General features: G+C 40.8%; 1 protein-coding gene across 1 annotated transcript; it reads left to right on the forward strand.

Annotated features, from left to right (window-relative positions):
• The first annotated feature begins 903 nt into the window (after window positions 1-903).
• On the forward strand, window positions 904-19,714 carry LOC139467806 (serine/threonine-protein kinase Wnk-like). The gene is made up of 2 exons (XM_071249312.1): window positions 904-3,024; window positions 19,415-19,714. The coding sequence occupies exons 1-2, from the start codon at window positions 904-906 to the stop codon at window positions 19,712-19,714; spliced, it is 2,421 nt and encodes an 806-aa protein (XP_071105413.1).
• The last annotated feature ends 267 nt before the right edge of the window (window positions 19,715-19,981 follow it).

The raw sequence follows: 19,981 nt of genomic DNA on the forward strand, positions 1-19,981 counted from the left end.
TCTTTCTCTTGGGGGTTTGAGATGCGACGATTTAATTGTTTTTATTTCGTATTGTGAAGAGAAAAAGATTAAGAATCTCTTATAGACGTACACGTAGCTTTGCCGATGTAGTAGTAGGCGTAATGATTGGAGTTCGGGCGACCTGGGGCCGAGGGGAATACTGTGCACACCAGGATGCAGGGGTGCTGGGGTCACCCAACACTCCCAACCTTTTAAAGCATAGTCAACATGTTGACTACACTAAATTATTTGGTGACGTGTCTTCAACAAAAATAACATTAACTCTGACTAATTTTCGGCTAAAAGGCGCACAATGCTCACGAATTTTACGTGCATCACTCTCGACCACCACCCCTCACAGTACTCCCCTTTCTACAAACAACACTGTACCCATCTTTTTTCCAAACAACACTGCTCACCCCTGTGTCTGCGCTATTCTGTGTCTTACCATCCCATTGAAGTACCATGCAATTGAGACGAAGGACGATCTTGGTCTAACACTACAACAAAATCTCCCCAGCTCGCTTGACAGGTGCTTAAAGTTAACATGACCTTCAATAGTATAACTAGAATCCGAGGAAATATTTACAAATGATTGAACAATGACGGCTTTTACGTTTTAAAAACATCTGTGACGCAATTCCACTGTTTAAAAGGGCCAATGTGTTGACAGCTGGTTGTCAATTATTCATTATCTTGAAGCAACATTTCAATTAATGTACTCCTGGAATTGACGGACTGTTTTACTTTTGATACACAAGTGAATGATTTCACATTTTATAGGAATGCATGTGTCGCCAGCGGGACTCGAACCTGAATAGTATGAATTTAAGACATGTAATAATTAATCGACCTCGGCGGAGGAGATGTGCACATGTTCAACAGTTAATAGAGGAGAAGGAGATGTACACTCCCCATGCTAAACAGTTAATAGAAGAGGAGATGTTCACTCCCCATGCTAAACAGTTAATAGAAGAGGAGATGTTCACTCCCCATGCTCAACAGTTAATAGAAGAGGAGATGTACACTCCCCATGCTAAACAGTTAATAGAAGAGGAGATGTACACTCCCCATGCTAAACAGTTAATAGAAGAGGAGATGTTCACTCCCCATGCTCAACAGTTAATAGAAGAGGAGATGTACACTCCCCATGCTCAACAGTTAATAGAAGAGGAGATGTACACTCCCCATGCTCAACAGTTAATAGAAGAGGAGATGTACACTCCCCATGCTCAACAGTTAATAGAAGAGGAGATGTACACTCCCCATGCTAAACAGTTAATAGAAGAGGAGATGTACACTCCCCATGCTCAACAGTTAATAGAAGAGGAGATGTACACTCCCCATGCTCAACAGTTAATGGATGAGATGTGCACTCCCCATCCTCAACAGTTAATAGAAGAGGAGATGTACACTCCCCATGCTCAACAGTTAATAGAAGAGGAGATGTACACTCCCCATGCTCAACAGTTAATAGAAGAGGAGATGTTCACTCCCCATGCTCAACAGTTAATAGAAGAGGAGATGTACACTCCCCATGCTCAACAGTTAATAGAAGAGGAGATGTACACTCCCCATGCTCAACAGTTAATAGAAGAGGAGATGTACACTCCCCATGCTCAACAGTTAATGGATGAGATGTGCACTCCCCATGCTCAACAGTTAATAGAAGAGGAGTTGTACACTCCCCATGCTCAACAGTTAATGGATGAGATGTGCACTCCCCATCCTCAACAGTTAATAGAAGAGGAGATGTACACTCCCCATGCTCAACAGTTAATAGAAGAGGAGATGTACACTCCCCATGCTCAACAGTTAATAGAAGAGGAGATGTACACTCCCCATGCTCAACAGTTAATGTATGAGATGTGCACTCCCCATCCTCAACAGTTAATAGAAGAGGAGATGTACACTCCCCATGCTCAACAGTTAATGGATGAGATGTGCACTCCCCATCCTCAACAGTTAATAGAAGAGGAGATGTACACTCCCCATGCTCAACAGTTAATAGAAGAGGAGATGTACACTCCCCATGCTCAACAGTTAATAGAAGAGGAGATGTTCACTCCCCATGCTCAACAGTTAATAGAAGAGGAGATGTACACTCCCCATGCTCAACAGTTAATAGAAGAGGAGATGTACACTCCCCATGCTCAACAGTTAATAGAAGAGGAGATGTACACTCCCCATGCTAAACAGTTAATAGAAGAGGAGATGTACACTCCCCATGCTCAACAGTTAATAGAAGAGGAGATGTACACTCCCCATGCTCAACAGTTAATGGATGAGATGTGCACTCCCCATCCTCAACAGTTAATAGAAGAGGAGATGTACACTCCCCATGCTCAACAGTTAATAGAAGAGGAGATGTACACTCCCCATGCTCAACAGTTAATAGAAGAGGAGATGTTCACTCCCCATGCTCAACAGTTAATAGAAGAGGAGATGTACACTCCCCATGCTCAACAGTTAATAGAAGAGGAGATGTACACTCCCCATGCTCAACAGTTAATAGAAGAGGAGATGTACACTCCCCATGCTCAACAGTTAATGGATGAGATGTGCACTCCCCATGCTCAACAGTTAATAGAAGAGGAGCTGTACACTCCCCATGCTCAACAGTTAATGGATGAGATGTGCACTCCCCATCCTCAACAGTTAATAGAAGAGGAGATGTACACTCCCCATGCTCAACAGTTAATAGAAGAGGAGATGTACACTCCCCATGCTCAACAGTTAATAGAAGAGGAGATGTACACTCCCCATGCTCAACAGTTAATGTATGAGATGTGCACTCCCCATCCTCAACAGTTAATAGAAGAGGAGATGTACACTCCCCATGCTCAACAGTTAATGGATGAGATGTGCACTCCCCATCCTCAACAGTTAATAGAAGAGGAGATGTACACTCCCCATGCTCAACAGTTAATAGAAGAGGAGATGTACAATCCCCATGCTCAACAGTTAATGTATGAGATGTGCACTCCCCATCCTCAACAGTTAATAGAAGAGGGGAATTATTTGGTGAGCCGAATTTCTTTCGCAATTTCATTAGCCAATTTTCTCTTTGAAATTCTAATTTCTTCAATGCCAAAACATCAGTTTTTTTCTTCAATCAAAACCAAAGCATCATCATCCAAAATTTCTTCCTCAAGCAGGTAAGTTATCAAAATTTTCTTGACATCAGACTGAAGCATAACCGATGTGATGTCAAGTTTGTAATATTTGGCCAATTCGACTAGTTCAGACGTTTTTAGCACAAAAGACTTGTTTCGTTGAAGGTTGGGTAATGAATTCTACACAAAACACCTTAGTGATGGTTTTCTTCACTAAATGTTAAATAATAAAACATGTCCAAAAATTTTGACAAATAGTTTGTGATACATTAAATGACGATCTCGGACGAGACCCCAAATTCTGTTACGTGTCGATTCCTAAATTGAAACAAAATGTTAACCCAGAAAACTTAGTGTGAAACCAACAAACAACCAAAAAATGGTATACAGTCAACAATTGTATTAATAACTTAACTAGGTATACAAATCAATACAAATTTATTGCACTGTAATAACAATGGTAGTATGCAATAGAGTGGTAGTACAATATTCTATACAAGTTCAGTGATATTCAAATAATAATATTCACCTAACCGTAACAGTGGCAAAGCTTCCGAGACAGGCCTAGGCTGGACATCAGGGTGAAAAGTGATCTTCACACAAAAGCTGGTCTTGATGTAATGTCAGATGAAATGTGAGATGAGACAGGGACGCATCCGATCTACTTATGTAGTCTAACCAGCTTTCTACACAGTGCCAAATCGGCCAAGTGTCACTTAAACATCACAGAATATTCCCTATGTTTCTATAAAGCTTGACATCCATCCATGATATTCCGGAAGTTACATATAATTCGAGCATCTAAATATAATAATAACTTCCTCACCACTGCTTACATTCAATAGTACTATATTCCTGACAACTAATCATTGTCCAAATACAATGCAATGAACCTCTACTGAATTTCAAAAGAAACAATGTAACACAGTTACAATCATTGTTTAACAATACATTCTACTGACAAATAACAACAGACTGTGTCCAGGGCCCACTTGCACAGAACAATCTTAGTTACAATCGATCTTAGGCGGTTACAATCAACTTTAAAATCACCATATAATTGTCCTATTCCACTTGCACAAACCGATCTTAACGCGATTGTAAGACGGCTTGAAGTTAAGATCGCGATCTTAGCTAAGATTGAAATCTTCAACGGTGGAGGTACGAATATTTTAAACTCGTCTCCTGTCTAGAGTTGTCTGCAAACGCGCATAGTTTGCTGCGCATACAATAAGTGGAACCGGTAAAGACACGCAACACGTACCTCCCTCCATCGCACTTTGCACAGTTTCAAGAAAGGTCCCAATTATTTGAAGGAAACGATTACTAGACCGAAGGCATATATTCTTGTCGGCATTAACACTGTCGTGATTTAGGAATTGTTTTCTATTTCAACAAGATAAATACCTAATCATGTTTTTATCAAAGTATTGAAATACGAACAGAATCTAAATACATTATTTAGTAACACAATTATTATGAAAATTAAAATAAATAATAATAATAATATTTCCTAAAACCATAACGCGTAAATGCATGAGCGTCATCTATTTGGGGGAGCTTTTCGTAAAATCCTAAATATATCCTTCATGTTTTCGTTTCGTTGCTACAGCAAAGGATGTTATGACTACCATTTCAAAACACAGAAAGACGGGAACTTTCAAAAACGCATAGACGGGAAATAAGAATTAATGAATAATGTGAATTTTTTTTTTGCTATTTATGGGATATTTTGCAAAAAATTCAAATGTTTCATAATGTATATTTGCTTGTCCGATGAATACTTGTATTTTCTTTCTTTTAAACTCTGATATTTAACCGCTTGTCCCCGTTCCATTTGATTTTAGATTTAAACATGTATGATTTGCTCTTCAGCTTGTATTTATTTGTAGATTAATGTAATGATAAACTAAAGACAAAATAACTGACACGAATGTGACCCAAAAGAAATATAGGAGGAGCTCAGCGATTCAACAACATTGATACACTGGGTAAGGTAGATATACGGGCTTATACAAAGGGAAACCACTCCGATCTAGAGTATAAACTAAGATCAGCTGCCCTTGATTTATCGAAAATGTCACGGACGTTACACATCGCTTGCGGGACGACTTAGGTTTTTATCCTTCCCTTGTTTAGCGAAAAGGTATGTTGTTTCACATTTCTTTCAGTATTGAGTCGGATGGGAATATTCCTTTAGCTATCGACTCGATAGTTACGTGTTTAACTATGGTAATTAACAATATGTCAGACGTTAAATCTGTGGTGCGTTCTTCATGTTGTTAAAGTGTCGATTCGAATTATAAAGTTTAACAAAATAAAGAGGCAATGTTTGAACGTAAAGCAGATTATTCATGTGAAACAGACCAAACATTGCACGCCATTTTGTCAAGCTTATTCAGGGACTACAACGATCTTAGCTACTTAAGATTGGTCTGGACCAATTGTAAGTTTCGATTGTAGCTTACAATGATCTTAGCCTACAATCGCTTTGTGCAAGAGGATGACGATTGTAGCCGAAGCCTAAGATCGCGATCTTAAGGATTTACAATAATTGTAGCGCTAAGATCGCTTTGTGCAAGTGGGCCCAGGTCTCCCGGAGGAGATAATATTCTCAGCAGCACAATGTGATGCCTGTTAAGCCAACGTAACAGCAACTTGGTCTCACGTACCCCAATAATGGCCAGATCAATGCAAAGACATTTGCACAATTTGGCAGAAAGGGATGCTTTTCAAAGATGTGCGCATGACCGGAAGTAATTTCAGTTCTTTCGACACAGCAACCAGACCACCCTCTAGCGGACATATATGAACACATCAAACATCCAGCTGTTAATATCAACTCTTCACTCTTAGTTTAGAAAGGGCGGTAGGGTCGCCGAGTGGTTAAGACGTTCGCTCGTCACGCAAAATACCCAGGTTCTATTCCCGACATGGGTACAATGTCTGAAGCTCATCTCTGGTGTCCCCCGCCGTGATATTACTGGAATATTGCCAAAAGCGGCGTAAAACCACATTCATGCACTCACTGACTCAGTGTAATAAGATCACTCACTCAGTGTAATGACATAATCAGCTGGGTGAGTCGTGACAGACCTATCTATGTGGACAGCATTCTCACACCTGCCCGTAACCTAGCCACATCCAATGGTTGTTCATCAGGAAAGATTGAAGCTGTTAGGACCATTCAACCGAACTAATATTAACGGCAACTCTAGCGTCACGCAACGTCTTATAAAAGATTCAACATTAACTACTGTCTTTCCAAAACCAATCAGTATTGTGAAAGTATTACAATACATTAGTATGATTGATATTGTTACAAAAATGGCGGTCGAGTCCGTGCGCATGTTGAAACTTTAGAGCACACCGCGTAACGGATGACCACACGCGGCCTGGGCGGTTCGACAAGTAAATGATTAAACATGCACTTTAAATCGATGCCAGATTATTGAACAACGCGACCTCGCTCGGTACCAGTAATAGCGCCAACACTTACACAGGGCAAATTAATCTGTACTGTTTCATGCACGTAATTAACGTTTTTCTCATGATTAAGTACTACATTATTGGATTTGACGTCGATAGAAACTAGTGTGAATTCATACATTCTGGGTGCGTCAGTAGCGAATGAAAAGACTTTTCTTTACTGCCGTTCAGCAGTGTTTTTTTTTCTTTGCTGTGAATGTGAAAGAATCAAGAAAATGAATTGAGGTATATTTTCTTTACATAGTTTTGACGATAGAAATCTAACCTCTTCCCGAATAAAATAAACGTCCTCACATATTTTTGGTCTCTACACTTAATGCCAATTCTACTTAATGCACACTGGAGAGAGAGAGAGAGAGAGAGAGAGAGAGAGAGAGAGAGAGAGAGAGAGAGAGAGAGAGAGAGAGAGAGAGAGAGAGAGAGAGAGAGAGAGAGAAAAAAAATCCATTACTAAGAAGACTTTATCTCCCCGTGAAAATATTAAGTTGTATCTGAAGATAAACACCAAACAATGCATTCAAAGTACCCAAGTAACTGAGAGAATCGGCCCTATAATCCCACACGTTGCGTGACGAGACTCCATTCTGGGGACAAAAAGAGCAATCGTGAGACGATAAACTTGAAATTACCAAACAATGTGTATGATTAAAGGCACGCAATGTATATATGCATTATACAACACATACATCATCTTTATTGATCATACTTTAAATGTGCAGTTTGGAACCGGGATTAAAAAAGCCATTAATTATTGGCTAATGTTCCCCTGATAGTTTCGGTAGAGTACTTGCCACATAGATCAGCCTCCGTCTACTGCCATAACCTCTCGCACAACATAGATACAATCTACGGGCTGATTGAAAGTCACTCTCAACTATGTATGAATAATGAAATATTAATAGATTGTACCACAGCTTCAGTGACTGCCGAGACCGTATTAGTGCTGAACGCTTAATTACAAAGGACATTCAGCCTCTATTTCGGTTTCAGTTGAAATATTCCACATGTAATTGACATTGCTATAGAAACATTTAACCATTCATCACAATAGTCAGCATACATACATACATACATACATACATACATACATACATACATACATACATACATACATTAGTACACGTGTGTAGATCACGTCCGAGCTCTACATTAGTGCACGTGTGTGTGTGTGTGTGAGAGTGTGTGTGAGAGTGTGTGTGAGTGAGTGAGTGAGTGAAAGTGTGTGTGTGTGTGTGTGTGTGTGTGTGTGCCCGCGCGTGTGTGAGGTGCGAGTGCTACATTTCTACACGTGTTTGTGTATGAAGTCAACAATTACCTCCGTTATGCATCCAGTCAACACACAGCCACATTATGAATCTAGTAAACATTTGTCCTCATTATGCATCCAGTCATCACGCAGACGTTTTATGCATCCAGTCAACACGGATACGCATTACGCATCCTGTCAACACGCGGACGCATTATGCATCCAGTCAACACGGATACGCATTACGCATCAAGTTAACAAACGGACGCATTATGCATCCAGTCAACACGGATACGCATTACGCATCCAGTCAACAAGCGGACGCATTATGCATCCAGTCAACACGGAGACGCATTACGCATCCAGTCAACAAACGGACGCATTATGCATCAGGTCAACACGCGGACGTATTATGCATCCAGTCAACACGCGAACGCATTATGCATTCAGTCAACACGGAGATGCATTATGCATCCAGTCAACACGCGGACGCCTTATGCATCCAGTCAACACGCGGACGCATTATGCATCCAGTCATCATGCGGACGTATTATGCAGCTAGTCAACACGCCGACGCATTATGTATCCAGTCGACACGCGGACGCATTATGCATTCAGTCAACACGCGTACGCGTTATGCATTCATTCAACACGCGGACGCAAATGTGCATCCAGTCAACACGCGTACGCAAATATGCATTCAGTCCACACGCGGACACGTTATACATCCAGACATCTCGCGGACGTATCATGCATGAGAGTCAACATGTGGACGCATTATGCATTCAGTCAACACGCGGACCCATTATGCATTCATTCAACACGCGGACGCATTATGCAACCAGTCAACACGCGGACGTCAAATGTGCATCCAGTCAACACGCGTACGCAAATATGCACCTATTCAACACGCGGACGCGTCGGTTTGCAACAGGTGGCAAGTAGCAGGAGCCAGGTTTACAGGTGGCAGGTGGCAGGAGGCAGGTTGCGCTCATTTCCTTCGCAGGGTGATGTATGCTTAGTCCAGCAATGTTATTTCTGATCAGCAGGAGACGTCAGACAATGCGGTGTTTGGCGAATACACAGGTGGCTAATGTTTCGTGGAGATTTATTGAAAATATATATCTCCACCTTGCTGGACTGATGTGTGCCCCGTCACTGGGTGTGTCCCAGGGGTAGATGAACTGATTCCGGGGGTGGCGTCACCTACACCTTGGGGCAGGTGCTCGTCTGTGAGTTGACACACAAGTTATATGAGAGCAGGAACTGGGTGTTTATTGTTTCTTATCCAGCCGGTCACCAGGCATTATCATAACGTCATGTATTCATATATTATCATAACGTCATATATTCATAAACCAGGAACTATATGATGGCACACACTCACATGCCAGGAAGTATCATAACGTCATACAACACTCATAATGTCGTATACCCATGAACCAGGTGTTATCATGTCGTATACCCATGAACCAGGTGTTATCATGTCGTATACCCATGAACCAGGTGTTATCATGACGTCATATACTCATACCAGACATTATCATGTCACATACCCATGCACCAGGCATGATCTTAACGTCAAATACTCATATAGCGGGAATTATCATAATGTCATATACTCATATACCGGGAATTATCATAATGTCATATACTCATATACCGGGAATTATCAAAGAGGCATACAATCATATACCAGGTATGATCATAACGCCATCTACCCATATATTATCATGATATAATATACTCATATACCGGGAATTATCATAATGTCATATACTCATATACCGGGAATTATCAAAGAGGCATACAATCTGGGATTCGAACCCACGACCATAGGCACCTGGTACACCTAAGGGACACAACTCTGTCATTTCCGCTCTTCAGATGACTTGGCCACCTGTACCCCATAGTCGTGTTATAGTAACATATCCACCAATACCGTCACCTGCTGCATCCGCATTTACTTTTCAAAGAGTTGTGCCCGTGCGTGAGGTTGGCATTCGAAACAAGGAACAAATTCAAGAACCTGGTTATTATAAATAGGATTTTTTTACATGATTCGGGAATTCACTTATTGCGGTAGTGTAATGAAGTAATAAAATGTAAAACGATCATAAACTGATAAGGTCCAAAAAAGCGTAAAATGATAGATGAAACGATAAATGATGGCAGTTTCAAAATCTGTAAGGTCGTTGCAGTCACATGGAGCTTGATTAGGCGCCGGTCGAGTTTACGTATGTATTGACACACAAGAAAAGTATTTGAATTTAGTCTCGATGTTTGACATGTTTGATAAAGATATAGTTGGTTTTATAAATCGAACAATTACTTTTCTCTTGTGAAAGAAAAGGAGGGAACATTTATTTTAACACACACACACACACACACCACGAACGTACCCCCAAAACACGAGATATTCCTGCAATATTGTTGCCTGAGGGGGCATAAGCCAACATCTACCCAGTCACTGACTCCCACTCTCTAAAGTTGGTCACCAAACACTGAGGATGACATTTATCATGAATCCTGAATCCTTTATCAGAATAAAAGAAGACTGCAAGTCAAATACCACGCACACACACACCATCAAATGAGACTGAAAATTATATCAATACACAACTACCACGGAACTCGTCTTGAAATCTACAATTACTTATTTGCACATTCTATTGTTTTTAAGTTCAGGTTACAACATGTAGATGTATATATTCACACACAATAAACAACTAATTTCCATCTCGCGGTCCTCGGATCAAACAAACAACACTCCCTATGTCCTGTGTTTTTGTGATGATCGTTATGAACATCGATGGTATACAGAAGTCCTTTCATAAATATTTGATCAAAAGATTCATGCCTCACAAGCTTCCTCCTTTTAGTAAACACATATTTTTGTGAAATGGCAATTATTCCATGCATATAAAATGTTGTAAAAACGGAAAGCGACGATGAGGACACTCATCATCAACACGTCCTTTGAAGACAAACTTCCCACATCATCTGTGTGATGGGGTTACAGTTGACATTGGAATTTCCAGCTATTGCTGTTTGTTTGAGGGAGTAAACATTGGCGGCTATGGGAATGATTAGATTTTCTTGAGTATCCAGGAACGGTGATTTTTTAATGTTTTGTCTATGTCTGCAAGAAGATGAAAGATAAACGGCAGTTCTCCGATCAATGTCTTGCTGTTGTCGAATATACTTTCAACAAAGACAGACTCGTTTCACCCGGAAACAGTTATACAATACAACATTATTTTTATTCGAAATCCGATTTTCCGTTTGTTAAGGTCGATTAATTTTACACGCAAACTATATCCGGGGAGCTAATGACGCAAGGGAGATAAGTGTCATGTACCACATATACACGGTCTTCTAGATCTCTGACAAACTCAATCGAAGGAACTAGGGTTATACAAAAAGGAAGATTAGCATCAAAACAGGAAGTGGAATCCTCTTATTCATTAAAGCCCTTGTCAGCGGATTACATTGACGGCATTGAGGATCTCTGAGAGCGGAGGAACCAGGGATTCTTACAATTTATAGTGGAATACATGTGAATACATCGGTGAATAAAAACAAGGTAAAAATATAACATTAAAAACACTGTAGCTCACCTGAATATGTAATGACAAATATACAATGATGGGTACTTGACAAAAGTTGTTGAGGACTTTAAAATATAATAAAAACTCACGCTAAAATCCAACAAAATATGATGTCAACATAAGAAGGAACAGATGCCAGAGGTCAACTTCCCCAGTCTGACAATGGGAAGAGAAGTCACAAATTTATTTTAAAAGCATGGTCAAAACAGGTTTACAACTCCTGATACTGCGAAAAAACGGAACATAAGTTTTGGGATCATCTACCAACTACAATTATAGAATAATTCGTTTCATTTGAATAAAAATGGCCGAGTAATGGCAACAAATAGGTTTTCAATATGGCTGCTGTGGTGGTCGTATTGCATACCGGATTCAAACACATTTTGATGTCATTAGTACAGCAGTTTCTGAGGAGATGATTTTACAGTGCAATTAGTGACAAAACCCTTTCCATATAATTATAAAAACATCTCCGCTAAAAGCAGAGTCCATTGTACGGTTCTAACTACGTCATAAGCATATGTTTATGAATCACAATCAAACAGCGATGATACCAGGTTTTCGCGATAAAATGGGCGTATCCTACCCCAGGATGGCACCCTTATAAACACATGCAAATGCATGTCAAGTTTCACCTGAACTACAGGAACTTAGGATACAAAGAAATGCATCAATTGTGAGATCTAAAGGACACTATCATTCATAAACCGCTTCAGCTTTCATTGCATTGTGGTACCTCACGATATTATTTTTAAACGTTTTGAACCTTTTCTAAATTTTAAAGTAAAACAAACCCAATTTGTAACCAAAAAACATTCAAATAGGTTCACAATTAATAAAACAAAATGAGATGTCTTAATAAGAAGAAACATTAACTTCATAATTTCAGCTTTATCAGGCGAGAAGTATCAGAGGAGGAGCAGTTATACAAAAGCATGGTAAAGGCTCGAATTAAGAGCGTTCCATTGCAAGGATCAGCTTCAAGTTGTCCGTCACAAGAATGTTACCAAATTTTGAAGGGCTGTAGATCTCTTGCCATTGCCTTATTTGTCGAAGTAATGAACGTTTTGACCAGCCAAGTGTAACTGACACACACGTCAAATTGACCAAAATGCTCCCTACAAAGGATTAGTCCACTGTTTTCGATATTTTCTCTTATGCTGAAATGCACAGGGTAGTGATACTTTGCCTGAACACAGCACAGGGAATGTTGTGTTGAAGTGAAAATACTGATAACAGAAATGTGCAATGAAAGAGTTTGGTTGCCGGAATGGCTGACAAATGTAAATATTGTTTCACGTGGCGACTTCTCTATACTGCTGATGTACAATCATTCGAATTTGAAAATAGAAGACAGTTTTTCTCTTAATCATTTTTACACGGTAGGAAAATCCATACGGATCCACCAAGTTATTTCCTGACGAGTGACTGGGCTATTGTTGGCTGTTGTATGCGTCGGAGTTACTGCAACGAATTACCGTGGGGAAAATGCCTTACCTGATTCACCTTGCTGTTCTTCTTACAAAACCATGACGGTTCTTTTAACCGTTTTTTGTTGGCCAAAGTGAAAGGACAGTTTTTTTACCATAGGTTTTAATAACCCCATCTCCTTCCATACCAACTTTGAAAAGTTTTTCACTTTAGCAGTTATATGGGCAATAACGCAAGTAATATAGGTTTCCTATTCCTATAGGCTTCAAGAAGGGTTATGCGTTAATTCACCCAGCTGACTTCAAAGGACATAAAAAGGTTTCCAATTTCACGAAACCGGCAAAGTAATGTTACTAGTGGTGGAGATGAGAGCATTAGGATGCGTATGTACCTTCACGAGAGCTCTCAGTGTGCCATGTATTGATTGCAACATGGTGATGCCGACAGCATTGGGAGGAGCATACATGTAGGTCCGCCATATGTCTCAGATAGGGGAAGAGGCTTGACGATCCCTATTACTTTAGTTGGTGCCCAAACCTGACTCGGTTGAACATGATTCGCTTAACAGTTTACAATTTAGCTCCCACATTGATTTTTGTCTGCCTGTTTTTGTCAGCTTTGAACCCGAAATTGAAGTCTTCACAGCGAGAGTGGTGCACAGTTCATTTAATGGCGGCTAGCGGTGTTTGTCTTCGCGTTTACATAATATCGCTACACGGTTTAGAACTTTTAATTCACCGAACACATTTTTAAGGTCGTGATGACATTAAGCGAGTAGAAAATAGTTCGACCGTAAGCAAACAGTGGCACACGACTCTTTTTACTGTCGAGTCGATATTATGTTTTAGCGTAAATATTATGTTGCTGGCGTGAGAAACTGGTTTCTTTGAGAAAATGACATGTATTGATTGTCTTGTCGACAGTGACACTGACGAAGAGCATGTGTTACCTGTATATTCGTAATGAAAAACCTAGCAACATTCTTGCATCGCTCCATGCTGATCAATACGTGCGATGGAATTCTCAAACATACTCGTCACAAGGAAGGATGGGTTCGGGCGTAGTTCTTGACGGCTACTTGAATAGACATGAAAAAAATGTTTCAAAGATTAATGATTTTGATTAAATAGTCTGTCTTCGTAAATAATCTTTAAGTCTTGAATTAACAGAGTATTATCAAGGTCTCTGTTGGTAGTAAGTAAGTATTGTAGATGGGTGCTGATCATTCGATATTAGGACATGTTAGGTATTCTGATAAGTAATGTTTTGTAGTTCGACGAATATTGTTTGGCTTGTCCTGAAGGGCTGACCGAAAAACACATTCTCCAACAAAAAGTCCGATTAAAATGATATAACGGTAAAAATAGACATCCAATCAAATAATGAGCGAAAGAACTTCAGTGTTAATGATTTGAGACGGTGCCATGGTGGTGAATGGATCAAGGGTACTTATCGTATTGGAACGGCGAAATAAGACACTGGCTTATCGAGGATGTCATCCTTTTACTAATGATGTTACTAAATCAGTATTTTTCCCATTTCGGAAATATTAGGACCCCTCTCACTGAACTGTTCTGCACCACCACAAAACATATCTGACTAAATCAATACATTGATCTTTTATGGAAGTGTCAATTATGTACTGCTCACGCACCACGGCTTATAATAGGCTTAGCCCTGGTCGTGGTGATATCCCTTCTTGATGTTATAAGCCCCGGTGATGCTGATATCAATTACCAGCAGATATCACTGACCACCTGTCAGACCAGTCGTCCAGACTTCCGGGGCGACTCCGAGACTCCAGTCATGCATCTGCCGATGGATCTGCTTTGATGTCTCTTTGGTAACAACTTGGGACGACAACCTTGAAGCCTTCGTACCGTTCAGTTGCACTCGGTCCTTTACTGGTGTTCAGTAATTCACAGTCAAGGCCACGTCAAGAGTTTTTTTTTTTTCTTAAGATGTTAGATATGATGTTAAGACACGTCTGAAACATCTACCTCTTTCAATGTTTGACGTGAATCGGGGTTTTATGTGTTTTTAGACACCTTATAAATCCACCACTTTCGATGTTTGACGTAAATCGGGGCTTGATATGGTGTTTAGACACCTTATAAATCCACCACTTTCGATGTTTGACGTAAATCGGGGCTTGATATGGAGTTTAGACACCGTATAAATCCACCACTGTAGATGTTTGACGTAAATCGGGGCCAAGCATGGTGTTTACATAACCCTGGCTAGACGTGCCTGGAGATGTTTGACTCTAACTGCGGCTGGATATGGTGTTACGATACTGATTTGTTTGACGTGAATCACGGTCTGATATTGTGTTCAACATACTCCCGTGAGCTTTCACATGTCATCTTCTATTTTCTATGTTACCGATCCCAATTTCATTTAATCAGTTCTTATTCAGCTTCTTGCGAAATGCAATTTCAAAACGCAGGAAGGTTAATACAAGTTTAACAATAATGACTTTTTCCACGCAAACTTGCTATTTAGTCAGCAAGGAATCCTGCCTGAATGGTTTGCAATTACACCGAATGCAGGAACGTCTGGTGGAGCATGGGTGTATAGATTGGAAGGTGCCTTCTCATGACGCACACCCAATCGCTATCTCATATTGTCTTTTTTAGAACCGTTATGATGAACATAAAACAGGCACGTATTAAAATGAAATTAATGGATCTAGATTATTAAAAGCAATCCGTGCATGTGTATCCATGGACAATTATCAGTTTTAGTGATGTAAAAATGGTGACGAAATTCTTATTTCGTTTTCTCGTCACTCGAAAGCTCGGTTCGATTTCTGAAATTGACAACGCGTAAATACGAACTTGATCTTCCAAATCAAGGTATTATTGTAATGATAATAACAATAACAATAATAATAATAAGAAGAAGAGTGAGTGAGTGAGAGGTTTTACGCCGCTTTTATTAATATTCCAGCAATATCACGACATGAGTACCAGAAGTGGGCTTTACACATTGTACCCATGTGGGGAATCGAACCGGGTCTTTGGAGTGAAGAGCGAACGCTTTGACCACTAGACTACCCCACCACCCCTCGTCATGTAAAGGGTCGTTTGGGGTAACCTAGGGGTTAGTGTTGGGTTCAATTTCCCAACAATGTGTCCACTCCATTTTTGTAATATAACTGGAACATTATAATTGCTAAAAGTGGTGTATAACTATTTTCACTCACTAACTCACTGTGTCGCATGCTAGTGTTGGATGTGTTTGTTACAGTGCAGTCTGGATTGAGGCTTAGAATAAGCCCCTAGTTCTGTAGTGTGGGTCATTACACGTGGTCAGGCGGCTAGAGGCGGATGGTCAGGTCAGACCCCTTGGAATGTTACTCTTTCTTTCGATCACTAGTTTGGCTGACCCAGAATAGATTATTTATAGACCGCCGTAAGATAGCTGGAGTGAGTGAGTGAGTAAGTGAGTGGAGTGAGTGAGTGAGTGAGTGAGTGAGTGGGTGGGTTGGTGAGTGAGTGGGTGAGTGAGTGAGTGAGTGAGTGAGTGAGACACCAGGAATGGGCTTCACACATTGTACCCACATCGGGAATCGAACCCGGGTCTTCGGTGTGACGAGCGAACGCTTTAACCACTAGGCTATCCGACCGACCAAGAAGAAGAAGAACAGCAACAACAATACTACTTCTACTTAGGAGTAATAATTAATAATGAGCCAAATTCCATTCACCAAGCGAATGTTCATGACTCATTATACTATCCCTGTACTGGATCATTGTACACTCGATTTTCATTTTCAGTTCCCTGGGAGGTATACACTCCATGCTGCCTGTGTGGTTGTATGTAATGTTGCTACAGTTGAGAGACGAAAGCGGTAAACGTCTAGGACTGGCATCATGTCTGTCTTTCCTCTTACATGTAGCTGTGATATAACTGCAATACTGTTCAAAACGGCGTTAACCTACTCTCACTCACTCACTTATCGAAGAACACAGGCGTTCTGTTATTATCTTCGACGATACAAACCATTAAAGCACCACCGTGTTTCCTTGTTGTTGCCGAGGTTTTAGATGTTTTCAGACTCTCATTCATCATCCTCTTCACGGGGATTCACATACAAGCTTGAAAGGGTGGCTCCCAGGGAATCACAAGAGCATTGTCCCCGTTTTTGAAAAGGATATTAAAAAAAACGCCTAGTCTTATATTTTCCTGTTTACGTTTAACTAACAACGATCTCTACAACACGCTAGACCTGTCATTACCTTATCAATAGACTTAAACACTTTAACATGAAAATAGAATCACCTATTGCGTCAGTAATAGTTGAAGGATTTTCTTTGACATGAGCGTTCCACATCAGACTCTTTCAGCCCGACGAAGCTGAATTACAAGGGAGAGTATGTCCCATTGCGATACTTACAGCTTCAAACAGGCTCTTGAAAGGTCTTTTTATCTTGGAGAGTGGTGACTGCGCCTCGCGTCTTGGAACGGTCAACCGCTTCAAAGTAGACGACGTCTAATGAAGATGGCTCGGCCCTATTTTATTTGAGATCGGTAAAGAAGGGACCGATCAGTAATTGAATCTATGCCAGCCTCAGTTTAATACTTTACGTCTTACTCGCCCGATCTCCGGAAATTTCTCCGTAGATTGCTACTAGAAGCAAGGGTGTAATTTAGCTGGCTGTGTTTACCTAGGCTTGAGAACGTGATTGTTGGATGGGTCGGGTCTGAGGGCGCTCGGAGGAGAGGGGGTGTAGAGGGAGGAGTGTTCTCACCTCATTCACAGGACACCTGATCGATAACCAATCCAACCAATTAAAGTTTCGCCAAAAAGATTTAGATATGTAGCCGAAATGGTGCTGCGTGGATCAATTCTGTTTGCCGGCCATGCGTTGTAAAATGCTATCAGTTTGAGAATATTAACCGGCTAAAATACCCTTCCTCATCATAAACCATGTATGTTAACATTTAGTAGTGTGTTATCGCATACTACAGGCCAGTACATATAGATCTTCGCCCAACACAGGGTAATAGGTAACGTATGGTCCAGACAGTGATGACTTACTTGAGGAACTATGTAATCGTTCTCAGGTCACCTTCACGTTCCCCAAACACACGCTGCCAAAATCTATAGACTGAATATATTTTGGATTAATTCAGTAGCAAACGTGGTTTTCCTCTCCCCTGCTAGTATTCACGCAGAGATGAATTATAGTAGTGAAATATTTCGTCCATTGTAATTATAATATGGACGTAGAAACCTTTTGGGTAACTTTGGGCACTGTCTGATTTATGTCAACTGTTGGGTAGTGGAGACTCTGTCTGTAGTATGTCAACTTTGGGATAGTAAGGACAATGTCTGTTGTAAGTCAACTGTTGGGTATTGGAACACTGTAGTATGTCAACTGTTTGGAAGTGGCGACACTGTCTGTTGTCAGTCAACTTTTGGGTATTGGGACAATGTAGTATGTCAACTGTTAGGTAGTGGAGACACTGTTGTAAGTCAACTGTTGGGTATTGGGACAATGTAGTATGTCACCTGTTAGGTAGTGGAGACACTGTTTGTTGTAAGTTAACTGTGGGATAGTGGGACACTGTAGTGTGTCAACCGTTGGGTATTGGGACACTGTAGTGTGTCAACTGTTAGTTAGTGGAGACACTGTCTGTTGTAAGTCAACTGTGGGATAGTGGGACACTGTAGTGTGTCAACCGTTGGGTATTGGGACACTGTAGTGTGTCAACTGTTAGGTAGTGGAGACACTGTCTGTTGTCAGTCAACTGTGGGATAATGGGACACTGTAGTGTGTCAACTGTTAGTTAGTGGAGACACTGTCTGTTGTAAGTCAACTGTGGGATAATGGGACACTGTAGTGTGTCAACCGTTGGATATTGGGACACTGTAGTGTGTCAACTGTTAGGTAGTGGAGACACTGTCTGTTGTCAGTCAACTGTGGGATAATGGGACACTGTAGTGTGTCAACCGTTGGGTATTGCGACACTGTAGTGTGTCAACTGTTAGTTAGTGGAGACACTGTAGTGTGGCACCTGTTAGGTAGTGGAGACACTGTCTGTTGTCAGTCAACTGTGGGATATTGGGACACTGTTGTGTGTCAACTGTTAGGTAGTGGAGACACTGTCTGTTGTCAGTCAACTGTGGGGTAGTAGGACACTGTCTATAGTATGCCACCTTTGGGGAGTGTGGACCACGTCTATTGTATATCAACTTTGAGACAATGAGGACACTGTATTTAGTATGTCAACAGTGGTGCAGAAACGATTCTATCATCTACTGCAATTTAGCAATTTTACATAATTCCATACAAGCTAAATATATCACGACAAGCATGAACGCGCTCGGTGAGAAGACCACGAGTATCATTATGCACGTCTGTCATCAGTTTAAGAGGGATCCTTGTCAAGACGTGGAAGTTCCAATCTTCTAAGCTTAGATGTTTTGTAAATCTTCTTTCAGTGGAATAAATGGACAATTTAGCAAAACATGGAGTGTGTTTGACACCATAATACTTGGATAATTACAGCAGAAGAACAGTACAAATGCGAAGCCGGAGGCTGGGTCCGACCAGCCACGAGCGTCTTTCAGATCAGATTATCAAGCTCAGACCAATCAGCAATTCTCTGTCCATGCAACTTTCATCGCCTCCACATCAAAGCCAATGCGCAAACTAAATGCGTCAGAACAGTTTTATTACACAATGGCGTGTGCTCTCACAACTGACAAGAGAATAGTGCCCAACAGTAGCTTGACAAGACATGACGAAACATCTTTATTAGGTTGTTGGTCGTTCTTGCCATTCACCAATCTACTTAATTCTAAGTGAATGTGATCGCACCTGACGTCATAGTGCTCATGCTTGCTTCTTTATCTATGGGTTTAGAGCTGGTCTGAGATCATGAGATGTGACATCCGCAATCCCGACTTCATTTTGGGTAAAGACATATTGTCCTGTCCATTCCCTAGACACCCATTGGCGGTAGTAACGATAGACTGTAATTAAAGAGCTGCTCTAAGGAGTCCAATATCACCGACACAATATTGAGGGATTCCTTGTTGCGAAACCTTAGTGGTCCCGAGGGTTTGGTTCCCG

Source organism: Haliotis cracherodii, unplaced genomic scaffold, assembly GCF_022045235.1.
Source record: "Haliotis cracherodii isolate W230 unplaced genomic scaffold, xgHalCrac1.p SCAF_2, whole genome shotgun sequence".
Classification (NCBI taxonomy): Eukaryota; Metazoa; Mollusca; class Gastropoda; order Lepetellida; family Haliotidae; genus Haliotis; species Haliotis cracherodii.

Coding starts and splice junctions, on each gene's coding strand:
- LOC139467806 (XM_071249312.1), top strand. CDS start 904: ATGTACACTCCCCATGCTAAACAGTTAATAGAAGAGGAGATGTTCACT. Junction 3,025..19,414: donor TAGAAGAGGGGAATTATTTG/GTGAGCCGAATT, acceptor GGATAATTACAG/CAGAAGAACAGTACAAATGC.